This window comes from Leptonychotes weddellii, chromosome 9 (assembly GCF_054177405.1).
Source record: "Leptonychotes weddellii isolate Sample4059 chromosome 9, ASM5417740v2, whole genome shotgun sequence".
Lineage (NCBI taxonomy): Eukaryota > Metazoa > Chordata > Mammalia > Carnivora > Phocidae > Leptonychotes > Leptonychotes weddellii.
The window spans coordinates 19998825-20021009 of NC_138377.1; the positions used below are offsets into that span (position 1 = coordinate 19998825).

The following is a 22185-nucleotide window of genomic DNA, read 5'->3' on the forward strand; positions in this document are numbered from 1 at the left end:
CTCCTCTCCTCTCCTTGCCCACTTTTCCTTCCTTCTTGTTTGGATTATGAAGAGTAACTATCCTAGTTTTCCCATTTCAAATTTGACACCAAAACAGATCTGGTTACTCACACCCATGCATGCACTTAAGCGCATGTTCCTGGGTGATGTGTGAACACTGAAAACACCATAACACTAAAGAAATTACAGTTTTTTGGTTTTAATAGCACCCTTAATTTAAGTTACCTTCCACCCGACTCCTCACCTGCCTGATTTTCCTTTCATGTAAACCTAGACAACCTTCATGTCGCTGTTGTTTTAAGAAGAATATTTATGTGCTCTGCTAGGTTCCCCCCCTTCAAATAAGTAAATGAAATGGGGCAAACTTCTAAGCACAGAGTAGGTACAGGAAAATTGTTTACTTATTGAAACCTACTATTTTACTTTTCATTCTGCCCCATGAAACCAAGAAGCAAAGTCTGTGGTGGTTCTGAGCATTTTCCCTAACACTTACTATGACTTTGTGATAGAGAAGAATATACTTTCAAATAGTCTATAAATAACTTTCTCTCAGACTCTCTCTCTCTCTTTCATGATACTTTTATGATGAAAATCATAGGTCAAAAATTACAGGTGAGTGAGAGCAAAGGAGAGAAAATCACCATTATCCACAGACAGTGGAGCAGTAATAGAATCATAACTTGGAAATGTGCTTAATGAACTATCCCTTCTATGTAGACTCATGCAAATTCAGTGTAGTTATACTTATTGCAAATACATGAATATAACCCTAGGGAAATATGCTAGTAGATTTGTGATGACAGTTCTAGAAGTAAACGTGGGTATTTCTTGGCTTCCACAGGTGCCTATGGGTACTATTCTCCCTTACCCACTCCCTTGAAGGAGAACATAGATTCTGTTCCAAGATGTCACATTTCACAAAAGATAGAGCAGCTGTATATAATCTATAGACATTTTTATTCATTTCAAAAAGTGAGCACAGTTGAATTGAAATACACACAAGCTGAAAAATCCTTTCAGTTTTCAGGCAATCTCATTAAACGATGAAGAGTTTACTTCGCAGTTAATCTGCTCTTTTAGTTGTCCTTGAATGAAGAACTGGAATCATGCCATTAATTGTCCATCAGAAAGAATGCTAGGTTTAGATACTCTGAAACACATTGATTAAGAACAAGACTCAAGTCAAGAGACCCAGTAAGAACTACTCTTTCAATGCCCTTTTTTGTTTGTTTAACACTGTGTAGTATTAAAAGATATTCTTTCATGGGAAAAGATGGGCATAGGTAAAACAAGAACAGCAAGTTAACACTGCTTGAAGTAAGATGATAGAAAAATGGGGGTTTATTATACTACTGATCACAATGAAAAGCCAAATTAAAAACAAAACCAAAATAATGCATTTCAATAAAGGGGTACAAGGTTTCCTGAAGGCGTCTTGGCTTCCCAGTGTTTGACCAGCTGCCACAGGAAAGCTGGGAGCTAGAAACACAGGAGAAGAGTGGCAGTATCAGGGTATGACCCGGCATGGGCATCATCCAAGCTGGAGCCCGGAAGCAGAGATGCCTGGCAGTGAAGGGAAAGCTTTGCTAAGGAGCAGGCAACTGCATTTTGTAATTTCGTGGAAAATGAAAGACCTAGGGAAATACTCAGGGTGATTGCCTAATTTCTCTATTGTTATGTCCTTTTTGGTTGCTGGATAGCCATGGGGGTAGTCGCTAATTTTGATGCTGCTTGAGTCAGGTAACAAGGCCAAACTGTAATAATGACTGACATTTATTAAGGTTTACTATGTGCCAGGTATAAGTTAAGCATTTTACATGAATTTATTCAATCTTTCCTGACAAACTTACAAGATAGGTAATTATAATTTGCTTTTATAGGTATGAAAGCGGAGTCTTAGGTAGACCAAATGATTTATTTCAAGTTACAGCACCAGAATACAAGCCATGGGATTCTGACTGGAGAACCCCTGGACCTAAGAACCACTGCAAAAGGTCACAGCCTCTTAAAGCTCACACTATTCACTTAGTACACCTCCAAATCTAAGCCTGGGTTCCCTTTAGCTATTCCTGTCTCCTGTGGCCTCTCTCTTAGACAACCCTAACACTGCTTCCCAATCCTGGCTCCTAGTCCTGTGAGTCTCTCCTGCTTTGTGGTTTAGGCTCTCCTGGATTGATCTGCACTTTTACCTTGCCCATGCAGGCACTTCAACAAGGCTAGAGTCGCTGCTGGTTTCCTTTACTCCTTTGAGCTCTTGAAATTTTCAACTTACTAATTCCTAACACCATATACATCTGTGATGGACTGAACTGTGTCCACCCAAATTCATATGTTAAAGCTCTCCCCCCACCCCACAATATGATTGTATTTGGAGAAAGGATCTTTAGGAGGTAAAGTTAAATGAGGTCATAGGGTAGGATCCTGATCCAACAGGACTGTGGCTTATAAGAAGAGGAAGATCTCTTTCTCCCACGCCCCCTTGCAGCACATGCGTAGACAAAAGGACAGATTTAGAAGGCTGCTGCCTACAAGCCAAGAAAACGCTCATAAGAAAACAAACCCTACCAGATCTTGATCTGGGACTCCCAGTCTCCAGAACTGTGAGAGAGAAATTTCTGTTGGGTAAGCCACCCAGCTTATAATACTTTTGTTGTGGCAGCCCCAGCGGGTTACATGCATCAGCCTAGCATCCTCTTCCTAAGCTTCCACCGCAAATGCTTCTGGAAAAAAAAGTATAAGATGGCTTGCTTCTCTAGAAACAGCATTACATAATTGAAAGAACTCTAAATTTGGAAACACAAGATTAGACTTCAAGGCAGGACATAAAAAAGAAATGTAGCAAAAATATTAATTATTACATTTAATATCAGATAAAGATAATTGACCTCTGACGGATACTTTTATTAGCTGTCTTCCTAACGGGGTTATCGACCGACTTCTGCCGTGTGCTCAGTCTCACTGTTAGGTGACTTTGACCTTATCTTGAACATTGAGGCTGACAATACCTGCCTCTACTTCTGCCACCTCCACTGCAATATGTCAGTTTTGTTTATCCCACTCTCTCCTTTGTTGTTGTATCAGAAGAATACTCTTCCCTTGCTTTGTTCAGAGTAATATCTCTATATGCAAACTTGATCTCTCAAATCATCTTTTATATTCTCTGAGAATGTATCAGTTATTACCTTTCTCTTCAAACATGCTTGTGTCCTCTCTACTCAACAACTAGCTCTTGACCTTGAGAACCTCTTGACACCCTCTCATTATTCTTTCATTAACAAAATTCCAAAAAACTTCTGAGTCATACCATCCATAATAGACCTTATATACAATCTGTGATCCATCCAAATTATGGTTTTGATCCTATTTGCTTCCATTTCAGTGCTTTGCTTGGAATGGCATGTAGCCCTGATCTCTACTTATCAATTTTTCAAGTTTTATCTAACATATCACCTCCTCTCTGAAGCCCTCCCTTAAGTAATTTCTTCCGAACCTCCAAAGAATGTAGCTTGTACTCTTTTGACAGCTTTTATTCACTGTAGTATCATTATTTGTATTCTTTTAGTATGTTGTTAAACTCCTTAAGTCTCTCAATTTAAGATATAGTAATCATTTGGTCAGTGTCCAATAAGTACATTAATAAACCAATTTCAAGCAGAATTATCAAGATTTTAATTGAACTGGGACAAGAACAGGTCTTGGATATCTTTGGAGAAAGACCGAACTTCAATTTGAATAGGGTGAAGAGAACTTTAGCTTATAGGGATCTACACCAGAAAAAAAGGCTTATATCCATTGTCTGCCTTCCCTGAAAGTAACAACAACCAATAGACTGGATGGTGCAGAAGTATTCAGTAAGTGTTGAATTATCAAAAGAGTAAATGCTTAAAGTGGTTCTTGGATTATATACTAAATAGTAGTATTTAGAAAGTTTATGGCGGGAAAGCCAATATAGAGTTTTGAAAGGGTGTCTAAGGCAATGATAACTCTGTAATTTGGAAGGGTTGGAAGACTGTCCTTTGAGGTATGGAACAGGCTACCATTCGAATCTTTCTTATGCACCCTATACTGAAGGAGTTGATTGAAACAATGGGTTTTACAGGGGTATGCACATTTCTGGTGGAACACTCAAGAAGAGCTCAAAGAATCAATGTGATTTCAACTGTAGGGGAATAAAAACAATTATGATTTTGGGTGACAGAGTAAAGTGATTGCTCTGGGGCTCTCCAATATATAACCTTTCTAAACTTTTAGAAGGAATTTTGGCTTATTTTTTTTTTTCTAGGACAATACTCAATAATTAAAAAGGCAATATTAGCCATCATTGTTTGAGGGCTATGGGCCAGGCACTGTGCTTATAACCAAGCACTTAATATTCACATCAGCTCATTTAGTTACAGAACAGCACTAAGAGGAGGACAGTATCATTCCAATTTCACAGATGAAGCTAGAGTCACCCCACACCTTACTTTAAGTTTCACAGCTAGTAAAGGATAGACCAAAGATTCAGATCCAAGATCTGAACTAAGCTTTTCAGATTCCAAAGCCTATGGCCCAAGTTAAACACATTGAAAAGAGATGGTGTAGTCTCAACATTTCCTCATGGAACAATAGTGAAAAAGTATTTCTGTTGATGAACTTTAACCAGCATATCTGAGCAAATGCCACTTACATCTTGATGAATCTACTACATTAACCATTATTTGGAAATTTCTCTGGCAAGTTTTCTCAAATCTAGACTCCCTTTACATACCCCAACTCTGGCCACTTGCTTAAAATGTGCTGTCAGACAGATGTATGCTACCATATTTCAACGCCACCTATTTACTAGTTGCAGTCATGCTTGCAATCAAAGTATATGACCAGAAAAAGACTAGTTTTGTCTATTACAACTAGTCTTGACTTGCCAACATTGTTTGACAACAACTAAATCTTTTTATTAATGTAGAATTTAGTGCAGGATTTCTAATTCTAGAAGGCAGCTATTATATACAGAATAGCAAAGGACTCAAAGTAAAGGAGCATAACTTTGTTGAGCCCCTACTCTGTATCAATCACAATTAGAACACTTTATTTCACTTTTTCCCCAAACTACCTTGCAAGGCAAGGTCATTGAGGTGTCCTATTTTTCAGATGAGGAAGCCAAATTTCAGAAAGACTGCCCATACATGGTGAGAGTCTAGCTGGGGTTCCAACCCAACCCTGTTGGGTCTCAGTACCTCTACCCATTCCACGACATCCCTCTGAACTCCATGTCAGCAAGGCCTGACTTCTAACATGATTAGGAATGTATTTGCCAAGTTGTCATTAAGCTCTTTGTGTCTTTGTTTCTTCATCTTTAAGATAAGGAAAATACTATGTACTACTCAGGGACTAAACACACTACACAGATCCAAAACATTTAACACAGTACCTGGCACATTATGGGGATTGATAAATGTTGCTTTAATTTACATAAATTATCCGAGACAGGCAGCAAAAAAAAGAAACTTTCCATAATTTGACATCATTGAGCCTTTTTTTTTTTTTTCCATTCCCATGATAGTAAAGAGCATAATCATATGAACTCCAAAGGAACAGGGTTAACTAAATTTGCTTTTCTCTTTGAAAACTGGTAACCTATGTATGGATAGAGTACGCCAGTTCAGTTAACCAACATGTCAGGATCATGGTGAAAAATGTGGCATATCATGATGGATTATCCAATTGGCAAAGTGGGGAGGCGTGTAGGGAACCAGCAAATCAAAGACACCTGAGATACGAGAATGGTGCCAGCTATAATGAATATTTGCAGAATTTTATAATCCAAAAATCTAGAAAGAAGCTGTTAAAATGTAAGCATTCATATATATTTTGTCTTTGGACTTAGTGATTTTTTAAAAAAACTTTCAGGGGCGCCTGGGTGGCTCAGTTGGTTAAGCGACTGCCTTCGGCTCAGGTCATGATCCTGGAGTCCCGGGATCGAGTCCCGAGCAGGGAGCCTGCTTCTCCCTCTGACCCTCCCCCCTCTCATGTGCTCTCTGTCTCTCTCATTCTCTCTGTCTCAAATAAATAAATAAAATCTAAAAAAAAAAAAAAAAAAAAAACTTTCAATATGCCAGGAAACTCGGAGAGAAGGCATCTAAATGTTTAAGACATTATATAAGTAAGGTTCTGGAAAACTGAAGTTTGTTGACTTGCAATGAATACTTAAAAGTTACCAAACATTAAAAAAAAAAAAATGTATAGTATCCAATACTTCCCAGAATACAATGCTTCTGTCATCTTACCTGTTCAGAAGTGTTTTCCCTCCTGCTTACCCTATCATAGCAATCTAAATAATAATGCCTCAGTTGACAGACAACAGTTGTTTAGCCCATATATATGCCACTTTTGATAAATTTATATAAGTAATTAGTAACTGGTTAAAATATTTTATTTCACATGGTCCTAGCTTACTTGGCTTTTAATAAGATATGACATGTTGAGCTCCAGTGTAAGATATTTTACCAAATGTTTAGAAAATAAAAATGCATCATCATACAAGGTTTTGGGAAACATTTTATTGCTAAGCATATCCTTGAACGAAAATGCAAATATGAAATCAAAGAGAAAGGAAAAAGAAAAAGCAGTAACTTCACAACATCATAAAATAAATTCCTTAAGAGTCTGCTCATAAAACAACAGGAATATGATAGCTCACATACAGAATGCACATGTTCCCATAAAATTGTCCAAATAGAAACTTACACTAAAAGGAATATAACAAATGTATTTTTACTCAAATTAAAAAAAAAAAATGTAAAGAAAGCAGGAAATCGGTTCACAAGACCTCAAGACTCCAAAAACAGCAATCTTTTACAGACATCGAGATATAATCAACTTCATATAGGTTGGGCCATTTAAGTTATCTAAAATCGTGCTTTGATATCTCTTCATAATCCTGTCTTTTTTAATGACAACAAAAAAATCCAAAACTCATAACACACTGAAGTATCAGATAATGAGGAACACCTCTTTCCATACACATTTGTCAAGGCTACCATCATTTAGATCACGCTTTTTGCCCCATGTCTTTAAGATATTTCTCAAAGTCAAATATTCATGCAACTTACAAAGACCAGCAAGAGTAGATTTCTAAATCTAAACAGCTGATTGGTTTTCATCTATACAAAAGAAATTGTATATATCCGGCCCTCCAGAAGACATCATTTTTGTGTGAATATTTGTCTTGCTTTGTCTCTTGCTTTTTGGATTAGCTATGGCCACACAACCAGTTTGTTTTTCTGTACATTTGTTTCCTCTTTTCAAAAAGAAAGACAACTGGAATATAAACCAAACAAACCGAAACAAACCCATAGAAAGGAAAGAACAGTTCTTAAAGCAGTATGTACATAGGTGGCTAAGGGATTATACCAGCAAAAATGTAGTAAAATATGTAAACAAAATCTGAGAAGATTGTTTATTCTCTTTGACACAGTTAACTGTGACAAAACTAAAACTCACACTTTCTTCACATTTTAAGGTTTACTTTTTTGTTGTTTTGTTATTTTCTTTTAAAACAACATTCTCATTCCACTTCAAGACTTTAACAGTTTTCCTGTTTCAGTCATCCCATCAAACATACCATGATAAATATATCTGTATATATATTTATTTATATATATTATACTATTAAATTCCTTTTTTGTGTGTGTCACAGCAGCTTTATTAATTTATTATTTATTTATTTGTTTTTAGAAAAGATGGGTGAAGGGAGATGTGAGCAAATGGAAGGACAGAGTTATCCGTAAATGTCAGGCTACAAAATTAAACCACTATGAAAAACATCATGTTGGGGGCGGGGGAAGAACTATGTATTTTGCACTCTGTCATGCCATGTTTGGCTTGTGTGACCTTTTGTGGATCCATCACACGTTGAACTCCCCTACTGTCTGTTTTGATTCTTTCACAGACTTTTAGTATTGTCTTGTCTTTTATTATGTGCATGCATTTCAGTCAGTCACAGATCCAGCCCACCCCCTCTTTACCTTCCCTCGGAAAGGCTCTGTTTTTAGTTTGTGGGACTTTCTCCTTTACCACAATTTGGCTGGGCTAATGAACAGGAACAATATTGTTAAGTCAAGCCAATAGCTCTGATAAAACCAGCCCTAAACCCATCTGGTCAGAGTTTGGGTGGCAGATTCTGAAATTAGATCCTGAGGGACCAGCTTTTCAAATCAATGCTATTATCCATCCTGTGATTTTTGCTATGTGTTCAGCAAAGCATCATATAGGAAACAAACAACAGATTCTAGAAATACCACAACCTGATATGTAGAGTGAACACCATGGTAGCTTTTGAGTTCATATGGCAATAGTCTCTCTTACTTTCGTTTTCTGAGTTTTGTTTGTTTGTTTTTTCTTCTTATGTCCATTCTCAAAAAATAAACAAAAACCCAAAAGCCATTTTTTTTTCCCCTCAGATCTTGAAAAGTTACACGTACACTGGCCAAAACCAGATAAGGGTGGGTTTTTTTTTTGTTTTTGCGTTTCATTTTTTTCATTTTTTTTGTTTTTGTTTTTTACATAATTAAAAGAAAAGAAAAAAGAAAACATTGTTACAGTCAAGCTTCACAAACATCATTACAGACTCACTTGGAGTTATGGAACAAGTAAGCCGCGAAGTCTTCTACCTTGGGTGAAAAGTCCTCAAGAGAAGGAAGCTTCCAAGTCCGTGGAAGTGGGGGGAGCCATCTGCTTGCTCCAGAGCGCAAAGTGTGTGCTTTATGATACAGCAGGGCAGAGAGAATGTTCTGTCTCCGAGCGATGACTGAATCAAAGCAGCCATGGCTGAACTTTACAGGTAGGTACATCTTTGTGTGTGTCCTTTTAAAAATGGTTTTCCCCACCATAGTCATGGTGCACCCCATCTCGTAGCAATAGCAGTTCTGACGCCTGTGAAATCTCATTTGCCAAGTATTTATAGATTTACAGAGAAATAATTCTGTGTCCTAAATTCACGTGATTATTAGCGGCGTCGTTTTTACACATAATACTCCTTGTCCTTGTTTTTCTGTTTCTTGTGGCCGCTCTTGGCGCTCTGCTGCTTCTCCTTGATGAGCGTGCCATTGCTCTGGGCCGAGTTGCTGATGTAGTTCCGCGTCTCGTCCACTTGGTAGGACCCCTCGTCCCTGTTCCTGTACTTGTACATGGCGTACAGGAGGATCAAGATGCAGAGGGCAGCGGCAGCCACAATACCGACGACCATCCCTGTTGTACTGCTCGACTCCCGGATCACCTCTGAGGCCCCCGGAACCCGTCTGACTCCCGGCTCCGTGGGGTTTGCTGTGGGCACATTACGGAACATGGGGGAAGTAATTAGTGGGCTCTTCAGTTTGGTGCTGTCTAGCTCATAGGCAGTGGGCAACGGAAGCAAGACTATATCAGGCTGGGGTTTGAGATCACGGTTATTCATTTTGCCAGCTGGCAATTTGGGCACCATCCCAGACGAGGAAGCTGTGAAGCGGATCAGCTCAGGGGACAAAGATGTGGTAGTAGTCCTACTAGTTTCGGAGACTTTGTTAGGTCTAAAGTCCTTGGATTCCCACTTGGGCGCATGTGCTTTGTAGCCACCTTCGAAGATTGAAGTGGAAAGACTCTTATCTGTTACCAAGGAGAAGGTGGTGTAAAAATCTTCATCATCAGTAGGGGGCAGGTTAGAGTCAAAGGTTTCCCCTGAGCCATACCCAGATATCACCAAGCCATCATCATCACAACCATCGCTGCCTTGGTCCGACAAGCAAGGTAACCCCGCCTCAGAGGTCATGGACAGGGAATCTTTGGTGGTCTCAATAATGGTGAGGAGGGGGCGAAAGGTAGGGGGGAGTGTAATGGAAGGTGCACGAGTAGCAATAGGAGGGGTAGCTAAAGGGTCTTCTACAAGAAGAGGGACAACTAATTCACCTCCTGGGATTGAAAAGAAAAAGAAAAACACAATTAGTATATTTGTAGATAGACACAATTCATAGGCATTCTCAGGGACTGTATTTCATCAGTTAGGCATCAGAAATTATAATAAAATGACCTGGGCCCGCACATGGATCCTTTGTTGTAGCCTAACCATTCTAAACTGATTTAGAGCCCATTATATGCCTCTTGCCACCAAAATCTGAACCCCCCTAGCTTTTAAAGATACTCTCAAGTAATTATTTGGATAGAATTCAAGTAGGCTGTTTCCAGAATCTGCTTACAAAATAATGACCTTCCATGTTACTGTTGCAAAAACTGGCTATCAGAAGAGAGAGAGAGAGTGTGTGTGTGTGTGTGTGTATGCACTCATGCATGTGATTAATCCGTAAGCCCTAGCAATTCATTATTGCCTTCTTGGGTTTCTACTTACTTGCTCCCATGAGGATGAGCATGACATATTCTCCATGTCACAGAGATCAAGATCAGTGAACATAAAAGATTGTCTTTCGTCTTTTAAGCTAGTCTTTTATTTAACATTTATCAAGTTCAGTCTTCATTTACTATATGCTAAGTGAGGGGAACACAGGAGAGGTTAAACATGTTCATCTAACAAACCCTTTTTGATTATGCTTTTCCAGAAATTCCCCTATTAAATGACAACTCGCCTTGCACTGATCTCATGTTTATGCATTGCTTTTATGCTATATGTAATATATGCTGAGGTGGACACTAGATTTTAAAAATACTCAGACTAGATATCCATACCTTGTGGAAAACTTAGATTCAGACATGTAGAAATAACAAAGTTTTTAAAATCAGCGATTCTTGGGGCGCCTGGCGGGGGCTCAGTCAGTTAAGTGTCTGGCTTCAGCTCAGGTTATGATCTCAGGGTCCTGAGATTGAGCCCCCTGTTGGGCTCCCTGCTCAGCTCAGCAGGGAGTCTGCTTGTCCCTCTCCCTCCCCCTCTGCCCCTCCTTGTTCTCTCAAATAAATAAAATCTTAAAAAAAATTAAAATCAGCGATTCTTATCTAGAGTGGGAAAAATAAATTGGTTTACCCACAGACCCTAGTTATTGCACTTATAAACGTGGACTAGGTCAGGAAAGAAAGTTCAGAGTAATTCAGTAAATCATAGTGCCTTGCAAATCATGGGTAGTACAAATATTCTGTGGTGGATGTTACTCACCTAATTGTTGGGCCACGTTTATTACTCACGTACGTAAGCGAGATAATCGAGGTCTCTTCTGTGTCTCTTTACCGTGTTATTTTTCAAACAGAGAAAGAATCTCCAGAAGTCACAGTTCATATCTCCTCACTGAATTTATTCCAAAAATGTATTTCAGCTGTTTTTTAAAAAAAATCCTCTAGCAGGAATGGCATGATGTTTTCCAGTCCCAGTTAGTCAGATAGTTGAGTTGGGAATATATTATTTCTGAGCTGGGTCATTAAGCACTCAGCCAGGTATGATCTTGTCTGTTCTGCCCTCCACAGTAACTGCCCGGATAGGATGGTCAGTGTTGGAACATCTATTATCAGATGTGACTCTCGCTGAGGTGCCCCTTATTGGTGACAAAGTCAGACATGTGACTCACTACTGCAGAGTTCTAGGTGGACAAGCCTTTGCGCTTACACGGTCTTTCAGGTTCTTCCTACAAAGACTGACTCACAAATGAGAATTCTCCTGCTCCTCTTTCCATACTTTATATCTTTTAGTTTCCTATGCCTCCTTTGGAACTGCTGCATCTAACCTGCCCATACTGCAGCTGGGGAGGAAGCCTGTTACATACCTTCAAAACACCCTTTGTACCTGTGTCAGAAGCTTCACTCCAGAATTAGCCAGTAACACTGTGTTATGCAGAGAGAAATGCAGTTGGGGAGGGTGGCAATAATGTACATAATGTATGTATATCATTTGGAAGACAACCAGTCATCTCTGTCCTACCTGATGTTACCATGTGTAGAGAAATAAAACGCGAACCTTTCTGAGAATTTCAAGATGATATTTTGGGCTATGCGCTAATCCCAAGCTTCTCTTCTAGTGCTCAAGAGTTTCAAACTGTTGAGTGAAACAATCTTTGCAGATTTGTCACAGCTTCAGACTTGCTTTACTGGACCAGCGTGACTTTTTTTTTTTTTTTTAACATTGTGAACATATAGAATTCCTATATCTTGCAACATATTTAATGCATAATTTACAACTGTTGCTAGTTTTTAGAAATGGGATTTGGAGCACAGTTCCCTAAAGATAAGCCAGTCCTAAAACTAACCCTGAGTTTACTTTTCTCCTGGGGGGGAGGGGATGGCAAGTGTTAATAAATATTTAAGGTGACCCATGGAAAAAGGCAGTGTTTAAGGAAGAGAACAGCGATGAGAAGAGAGAAGGCCCATGCAATGTGTTTGAAGGTTCTCTAGAGATTACTCAGGGATGATTTTACTTTCCTTCAGAGAACAAGTCAGGATTTTTTTTTTTTTTTTTTTTTTTTTACCTGTCTCACCTAGAATAAAGGTTTAGCTTGTGTGTTCTTTTCTGGCACAAATACTGAGAGTCATCTGTTCCTTAGGACCATGATAAAAATCTGCTCCATGTATATTAAGCAGAGAGGAAACTGGGATAAAGGACAAGTAATAGCCAATCTGCTAAAAGGCAAAAGCCTGGTATAGAACACTTAAAGGCAAATTGTTAAGTAGGGTGCTGATGTCCCTTTAAGTGAGATTAAGATCACTGCCTTCATGATTACATAGTGGCATTCATTTGCAATTTTAGTGTACTATCTGTGACACCCACTGGAGTCTTAAATTTGCTTCTCCCCCCCCCCTTTTGCAATCCTAGCTAAAGCTTCTGCAGTTTCTTTGTTGTAAAAAGTCTACAAAATCCACAAACTGTTCACTCTGCAGTTGAATTGCCTCCCCCCCGCCACTTTCCTTTGCTATTCACTTCCCAATTCAACACCTTTTAATCTCTCTTGGATTAAAAAAAAAAAGAGTAGAAACCATTTTCATAATGAAGAGAGTCCTAAAGCTTTCCAATTTATAAAGAGCTTCTAAAAGGTTGGTGAGCCCCTAAGTGACATTAAGAGCTTATTTCAAAACTAAAATGATGGGTATGCTATTTCAGAGTTTAAATAATTTGTCCAAATTACTAATCTTCAGTTTTCTTTGCCATTTTTGTTATTAATCCTGGCAGCAGTGATAAAAAAAATGATAAATGATGCCCCCTGTCAGAGAAAAGTGAGCCCCAATTCTGGTGATAGGTTCATCAATGAAAAGGGAGAAAAGCTTTCATAATCCACCCCCTTTCCTGGCATCTTAAGAAATTGAAGAATGTCTTCAGTTTAAAAGGAAGTCAACTGGGCTGTGGGAATTGTTATGAATGGGAATTACAGTGAAAATGAGATGGAAAATTCTAGAGACCTGTAAATGTGCAAGCTGCCTAGGACAGGTGTGGGAGTTGGTGTGTATAATCAATTTTAATATCCAATTCCATCTCTAAGATTTAGGATGATTATAGTGTCCTGGGAAGTCCAAGGCGTACATCCTTTGAGATGAGGAGATGAAGGATACATTTCTCCCATGATTAGATCCTTAAGAGAAATAACTTAGATTGTAGAAAGCTACTTAAGATTTTATGTTTATTTGTTTTAATCCAAAGTGATTACCTCAGAAATGCTGGAGCAGCTGATACTTTTTTCAATGCCCAAAGACTATGGAGTCAGGAATCTACCAGATGTCTGTGCTTATAAAAGTATTCACAGAAGTAACAAGCCTAAAATCATAGGGGGTTACAGGCAGAAACCTTGCAGGCCATCAACACCCTAATTTCTTATTCCATCCCCAGAATTTTTCTTTGGCTTGGAATAAGAACTATATTCCTTAACGTTAGCATTTTAAATCAGGAATATATACCCGTTTTTGACAGGGTTGTGCTTTTCTTTAAACTAGAGAGATCACTAGGGATATAAAAGGTCTATTTTAGCCCTGAAGGCTGCCCTGCTTTTTTGCTTTATGAGTATATTTATAGATATATAATTCATGTGTCTAGGGCTGATATCCAGCAAAAGGGGCTCTCTGCCATCGAAAAAGACAGTGTATTAAAAATTTAATAGAACTCTCCTGAACTGTGAGAATGTTGCAGGTGATGGTGAATGTAGTGGGTCATCTGAAAAAAACAAGAGCAGCACGAAATTTCAATGTGGCTCCAACCTTTGCCTCTCTGGAGATATTTGAGCCTAAGAAGTCACAAAAATACCAAAACAATGACACCAAAGAGCCAGACTGAGAGAGGACACTATGCTCCAGTTCCTTGAATTTCTTTTATGTCTATTTAGGTTCTTTACTTCACCTCTTATTTGCATTTTTTCTAATTCTCTGCTGAGAAAGTCATATAATAAAGAAAAATCATCCTTTTCCCCACTAAATTAGTTGTTGAATACATTCATTTAGTTATTTGGTACCAAAGCAGCATGTACACGTAGCACATAAATATCCCGAAGCTTGCAATTCCCCTCTACCTTCAGAAAAAATAGCCATGGACAAACATGGCAAGAAGGCTCCAGAAAAACTCAAGTGTCTCAAAGGGGCTTCACTTACATTTTAATAAGATGAGAATCTCTAAGTAGGATATTTTCCCCCTAGTTTGTCTGAAATGGATTTGATTCTGAAAGGCTACAGATGCTATTTTTCAACATATGCCCAAGTAAGATGAGACAAAGCCCCTGGATTTCATTCTATGTTGTAAAATAAGGAATGTCAAGTGGAGTTTTTCATTTGCCTATTAAGAGCTTTGCCTCTGGAGTCACTCATACTCAGGTTAGCAGCTCAGCTCTGTGGCTTACTAGCCATGAATGTGGTGAAAGTTCTTAAACTCTCTGAAAAATGGAAGTAATAACACAGTCTATCTCAAACCGCCACTGTGAATAATAATAATGCATGTTAATGTTAATTATAATGCATATTAAGTATTTAGCACAGAACCCACTGTTACTCCAAAATGCTAGTTACTAGTATTATTTCTACTAACATTTTGGGCCTGTAAACACTGAAACCATTGATTAAATTCTTCTGACCATTTTTTTTTTTTAACATAGTAGCCTCATGCTAAGGTACAAGTGTAATAATATAGGATCTAGATTATTGAGGTTATTTTAAATGCAGACTTGGAAGAATGATTTATAAGAATTCAAAGAGCTTATATTTAAAAAAAAATGATTAACCTTTTATTAAGTTGACCTATTGATAGCTTCCTCAACAAAAATAAATTCTATTAGACAAAATAACACCCCATTTAGGAAGTTCTTGGTTTTAAACCCAAAATATCTAGCACATGAAACAATATAAAATCATATGAACTAAGAGAAAGCCCATTAATTAAAGCTGCTGGGATAGAAACCTATCTGTTAACCACCATATGGTCTGATAGTTCTATAATAGTTTCTGATATACCTGAAATTAAAGTGAAACAAGTAACCTCTTTAAAAATTGTATAGCACTTCTTACTGCTCTTATGTTCCTAAAGTGCATAAGGCAACATTAACCCAAATACCTTCAAGGTCAAGGGGTATTCTCACCCCTAAGGTCACACAAAATGGCAGTACCTACCTACCTGAAAGGTTTCCTAAATAAAACTTTAGATGTGAAAATCATCATGTTTCTTCTTGGTAGAATCCTTTTAAAGTTTACCTGATTAAATCCAGGAGAGAAATAGCAACTATTAATAAAAAGGGAAAAGGGGAGGGGGGAGCAGAGAGAGATTGAGAGAAAGAGAAGCAGGGAGGGAGGGAGAAAGGCAGAGAGACTGAGAGAGAGGCAGGGAGGGAGGGAGAAGGAGGAAGAGGGAGAAGGTGAGAGGTAGGAAGGGAGGCAGGAAAGGAGGGAGAGGAAGAGAGAGGCAGGGAGGGAGAGAGAGGCGGGGGGGTAGATAATTGAGTACCTTCTGTGTATATACGTGTGCTTTCACCAGTAAGTTCTATACATTCAAAGGCATATTACAGGACAATACTCTATATAAACACCTGGGATTCTCGATGCCTTTATTCTCAAGAAAATGGGTTCTGTATTCTGCAGTGATGGTGGTGGTGTAATCCTGGATAATCAAACTCTACCATAGTCACTTGAGAGTATCTTAATGTCCCTCTGCTGAAGGAAAATACAATAAAGGACTGATTTCCCTAAATGCTTTCTAAGGAGTTAAATGAGGATGTATTACCACTGATAATACTTGGAGTTAACTCATTTTCTTCTGGGGGTCCAGGCCTCCCGTAGGCTGTAACCAATTTAATATCCCACTGTAAAGCCTACCATTACTTTTAAGGCTTTAAGGTTGGTTCGGGCAAAGAGGCTAGGCTTTCTTTGGATGCTAAGAACTCACCCACCCCCTTCTACCAACAGTAGAGTTCACATTGATCATTAGAAGCAATTCAGCACAGAACATAACAGTGAAAATTAAGCAGAGAGACACAAATGAAATAAAATATTTAGTACTGTCTTCAAATCATATAGTAGAAAATAAAACCAACATCAGGGCCAAAGTAAGCTAGAGGAAAGGAGAGCAAATAACATCGACACGGCATTCACAGTATAATGACAGGAAAAATAAAAGTAAAAGCAAATAAAAAATAGAGGCTGTTTTTGGAAAACAAAAAAAGAAATCATTTCCATAAAATAACTTAAGTGAAAAAAGCATACCGTATTAATTTATAGTCAACTTACATCAACAAATTGCCCGCATGTTTTTTGGCATGAAAGAAAAATTTACAAAAGAAAGTTGTGTAAGAATGCTCTTGGACAAATAGAATTGCCACATTCTTGTAACTTGCTTTTTTGTTGTCATTTCTTAAAAAACTTTTGAGCAAAATGTCTAATTTTTCAAATATAATAATTTACAACAGAGGATGATACAGGGAGGCAACAACACATACATCCACACCACATAACATGAAAAGAAAAAAAAAATCTGCACTTTAACAAAGTTTTACTTTGAGGGGCTTGGGAGGGCATCGATTTTGAATTTGAAATAATTCCGATTGCGAGGATTTAAAAAATTTAAAAAAAACCTGTTTACTTTTATAATTTGCCTTTTAAAAAAATCTATGAATCTGGAGGGTTTTGAATGAACTTCTGCACTGATATAGGTTCTCAGATATATATTTAATTTTTAAATATTTTTGTCTTTTTGACAAGTTTTAGATTTCTTTAAGGGGATGGATGACAGCACATAAATTTGAACAATGCTAAAGAAAGGGGGTATGGGAAGGAAAGATGCAGAGGGGAGGGTCATATTTATGAATGTACTACACAAGAGATGAAGATGATGGGGGTGAATGTGTAAGTGAGTCGCCATGTCCATGTAAGGGCGGCACGGAGTGATCTAGCTGCATTAGAGCTTCTGGCTGTAAGGAAGGGATGGGCAATATACAAAAACAAATGAGCCTACACATGCCCATCTACAGAAATAAAGAACAGAACTCTAACACAATCTCACACACCCTAAGCTGCAACTTCTTCAACATGCAATTACTCCAAAAATCATTACAGTTTCATTAAAGAGTTTCAAATAATAAAAACAGTTAAACTTTTTTCCTACTAAACGTAGTCAAAATACATAAAATAATACTAATAATAATGATTAAAAGATTAAAAGCAAAAACAAGGAGACTAGATTTATGCATTCAAGTTGAACAACTTCACCGGCAGCCACACAGCCCCATCTAGAGTTAGGGGAGGAGGTTAGAGACTTGCAGAGGTGATGGAAAAGGCAAGCCTGTATAGGGAGCCCACTTGCTGGGTTACTAATCACTTCCCTAGAAAGAAATGGTTCTGTCTGAATGATGTCATCCATCTTCCCCCTGTCACCCATGGTACATGGGATTCCCAAAGAGAAGGTGCTAATTCCAGAGATGTGGATGTGGAGATTCTGCAGCTGAAGTTGTTCCACATTTAAAGAGGGAGTGGGGAAAAATTGCAGAAAACAATTCATAACTTTTTTCTCATAATTTTGGATAAAGCCAAGTTAAAGATCTAGCAATTAAAAGAAACATATTGATATATATATATATAGATAGATATAGATAGATACAATACAAAAAGTACTTAATTCCCAAACGAAAAGGGAGGAAAGAACCAAAAAAAAAGTTTTAAAGAAAAAAGTATTCCACACACTTTCAGAGATGAACAACCAGATGCACACGCTGAGGAGGCACAGACAGAGCAATCAGGGGACACTTTTTTTTTTGCTTTTTGTTTTCTGGCTTATTGATTCCCCTTTTGGTGATAGCCAAAGTTAAAAACAAATTTTGCATTTTCTTTAAAAATTTGCATTTTCTTAATTTTTTTCTTTTTGGTTTTGCTTCTCTAAAAAAAATAAAAAGGGCGTGCAGTCTGGATGTACGTCATAAGTAGACATTTGAAAGAGAAGAAAGTGGCTAAGACTGACAAATGGGTAATCTTCTATTATCCTTTAACTGTAGGAATGGTAATCAAATTAATACATGCTTAAAGTAAGTTGCATTTAGGGAAAAGAGAAAACCAGAACAGCAAGCTAGGGTTGGGGAGAGGTCAGCAAGACAAAACTGATTTGGGGTGAGAGGAAGGTACTGGACTTAGTTTCATGCCTTTCCAGTAGGGGCAAAGGGCATCCCAAGGCTTCCTGCCGATGACAACAAGGAAAGGATATGCACATGTATATGCATGTTGAGGGCTGAAGTAGAGTCTACAGTGGCAGGAACTGAGGTAAACATATATATGAGTTCGTGGGTTCTGCTCTAGAAAACTGATCCCATATTCATTCACAGACTTAGAAGACATATTTTGTAAGTCAGAGAGAGGTTTTAATTGCATTGTTCCTTATGAGTTTTCTGGGGTTTTGCCAAATTGACAGGGTACCATAAGTGACAATAAGGTGTCCATAAAATAAGCCTGATAAATGGAATAGCATATAGATTGATAGAGATATATATTAGTAACAGGGGCAAACCCCCTCTCGACTCCAAAGAACACAGTTGCACAGTGTCAATTTCTGTAAAGTACAGGATAGTCAAGAAATGAGCATGGTTTATTCCCAGTACACTGGGGGAAACTATACCAGTCTTCTAGAGATCATGTGGGAAACAAATGTTCCATCCAATCTATATTGAGAAAAATGGAAAAGAGAGAGGAAGAGGAGGAGAGTGAGTGGCAAGGGGAGAAGGGGGAGTGTGTGAGTGTGTGTGCGTGTGTTTTTTTTGTTTTTTGTTTTAGAAATGGCCTCAGCCTCTACTGGAAGAGATCTCAAGAGTTATATTCAATATTATATCCTTGTGGGAACATTAATGTCCAGCCAAGGACTTGGAAACCCAGGTAGGCAAACCACAAAGGTAAGACACTTGAGAGCACTGGTTCTGACACAATCCTAGTCACTCCTAAGAACTTTTCTGGGTGACTTTGACAAAAAGGAATAAATTGTGAGGATGAGTCAGACTTTGGCCCCCTTTGGGACGCCCCTTTTATTATTTTATTTTAAAATAATTATAGTAATGTGTCCCCATGGGTCAGTCCGTACCAAGATTTTTAGTCTCTGGTTTAATAATGTTAATCATTATTGTAGGAACTTCACAAAGGGCAGCTGGGAGGTTTTAGAAGGAGGTAAAAAATCCCAATCATATAGGAAAAGAAAAACCCTTGTTGCCACTGATTTTTTTGAATAATTATACTTTTAACACTGAATTGTATGGCATGAGAAGACCCTACAAATACTCATGTGGCCTCACAAGGCATCAAATGACTTCTACAGAATGAAGTTAGTTTTGATAATACTCAAATGGGCTGTTTTTTGTTTCATAGGCAATTTTTTAAAATAAGAAACATAACGGGCCTAAGTATGAAACTTAAAGAAATAGATACTTCCAGTATACACATACTCCTGGATAATAAGAGGTATTAAGAGGTGTTGAGGAGACCCATCAATTTGGGTCTCCTAGTTTTTTACTGAGTAATTTACCTATTTCAAAATAGCCTGTTTTAAAACTCATACAAGTATGACACATCATTTAACATTCTGGAAATCACTGGTTGAAACAATCAAACATAGCAAAATTTATGGTTGTCACTTTGCAAATAAAATATGTATTTTTTAAACCCATGGAAGCCATAGTTTCAATGAAGCCGACACAGACTAAATATAGTGCATAGACATTTTTATGTCAGCCATCAGTTACCTACACAAACTTGTTTGATTTCTAATGTAAGATACAAAGTAATATTGCTAGTAGTTCATAATCATGTCCCAGCTTTATTTTAATCTTCATCAGCTATCTGTGTTAGGTTTTATTATCAGTAACTACACAGTTCTCTACCTATGCCTCTACTTGGTGGGTGTTCAGAATGATTTAGAATTATGCCTGCCATCGAGAACAAATAATACAATAATTTGACCTGAAACAGCATATCTTGATGCAGCCATTTTTTTTTTATCCCACTATGTCCAAATAACCCTGTCTCAATGTAAAGTCAAACTTTTAAAAACATCAAATGCAGTAAGATGGAATTACACTGGTCAGAATTCATCTTGAGGAGTGTGCTTGTTTCAAAGACAAGTATGTTTCTAAACTGCTTGGAGTTGTGCTTGACACACTCCAAAGGCATACTGAAGTAATTCAAGCTGCAGACTTGCCTCTTTGGGAGAGTGGATCCTACTTGCTAAGGGACATTGTTTTCAATGTGTACAGGTGAGGTCCAAGAGGAAGGCCTGAATGAACTACTTTGTATAACCGCAAATATTTTAAATTTCTGAGGGAAAATAGTGGAAAGAGGAAGGAAGAGGAAACCTTTGTGGGACTCTGACTGCAATTCCAGGGAAAGAGTTAAACCATTCCAAGTAGGGTGGGCTAAAAGAGAAGTCTGGAGAACAAATACCTACTGAGGATTTTCAAGGTTTTTGAGTTAGACCTATGAGGTAAATCTCCTCATCTGTCCCTCCTATGACAGATACAAAAACATTTCGCTAGTTGCTTTTCTATGTGTCCATGGGAAGAAGGTAGGGATTCTTCTGGGAGAACCGGAGAACCATTGGTTCAGTTCTGAATCATGGTTTTGCCAAGAATAAAAATGGAGGCTCTAAGAATGGATATGGAGTCCAGGAATGTGGGAATGGCTGTCATCTGTGTTACAAAATGATCCCTGTATATACTATGACTTCTCACAAGGTCTTCCTCAGACATAAGTAATGCTCAGAGAAGGGGTGAATAAACCTGCTTCATACATGGTATTTGTTTCTAAATAAAAAGTTTAATATTTTCTTTTTAATGGTGAAAAAAATGCCCCAAGTAAGAAGTTCATGTACTATCCATTCCCAAACTCAGTTTCTACACATCATTATAGTAGATAGGGGGAGAGACAGATAAATTAAGCTTCCAAGATGGACAATAGTCCAGGACACCATCAAGCCCAATATTCAGAACTGTATTTCTGTATTAATGATTTGCTTGCCCAGTTTAGAGTAATTTTTCTTACTTAAGTGGATAAGAATAGATACAACATTACAATGGGTAGCATTACATTTTAAAACTGGTAAGATAGAACATTTATTGTGGAAGGACCCTAAATTAATGACTTATTTCCCTATATTCACATAATCCTTAACTTGTGCCTTAATTCAGTCCCACCATCTCCATTCTTGTTTGTGAACCTACTGTGCCCTGCACAGATTTCTGCTGACTCCAACACTCCATTGCACTCAATTTGTTTTCTTCTAGGTCTCAACTTGACTGTAAGAACTTTAGTACAAACATGGAGTCTTTTTTATCTTTGTCTACCAACTAGAATACTAGTAACCAAGCAAGCATTTCTGGACTTAACTAATGAATGAATAAATTAGTTAATATGTTTAATTGCTCATTTTTTTTTTACCCCCACACTAGGCTATGGCTTCCATAAAGGCATTAAAATCATGCATCACCACCATGGCTTGCCTTGTGCCTGGAATATGGGATACAGATGTTAGGGTCAGGAGACCTAAGACCTTGGATGTAGTGCGCACTATACTAGCTTGTTAAGAAACTAAACAAGTCAGTTAACCTCCCTGAGTTAGTGTCCTCATGTATAATATGGAGATTATGATGTCTGGTCAATTAACCCACCTCACAGGATAGATTTATATGACTAATGAGATTTCAAATGTGAAAATGCTTATAAATTCTAAAGGGCTTTCCAGATGTTTGTCACTATTGTTTTCAAAGCTGACACCATAGCATCAGCTGTAAAATTAGGGTTTCATATTCAGCAAAGGAG

General features: G+C 37.9%; 1 protein-coding gene across 12 annotated transcripts in view; it reads right to left on the reverse strand.

The window, feature by feature from the left end:
* Positions 1-6519: 6519 nt before the first annotated feature.
* The window catches only part of NRXN3 (neurexin 3), a 1456830-nt gene continuing 1441164 nt past the window's right edge, over positions 6520-22185 (reverse strand). For 6 of the 12 annotated variants that reach the window (XM_081830134.1, XM_081830131.1, XM_081830129.1 and 3 more), the window contains one exon: positions 6520-9303. In XM_081830134.1, the coding sequence (XP_081686260.1) occupies positions 9002-9303 (302 nt within the window). In that variant the 3' untranslated portion in view covers positions 6520-9001. Of the gene's footprint in view, positions 9925-16632; positions 17313-22185 lie in introns of all 12 variants that reach the window. The other 6 variants (XM_081830128.1, XM_081830127.1, XM_081830126.1 and 3 more) reach the window with 3 other exon arrangements.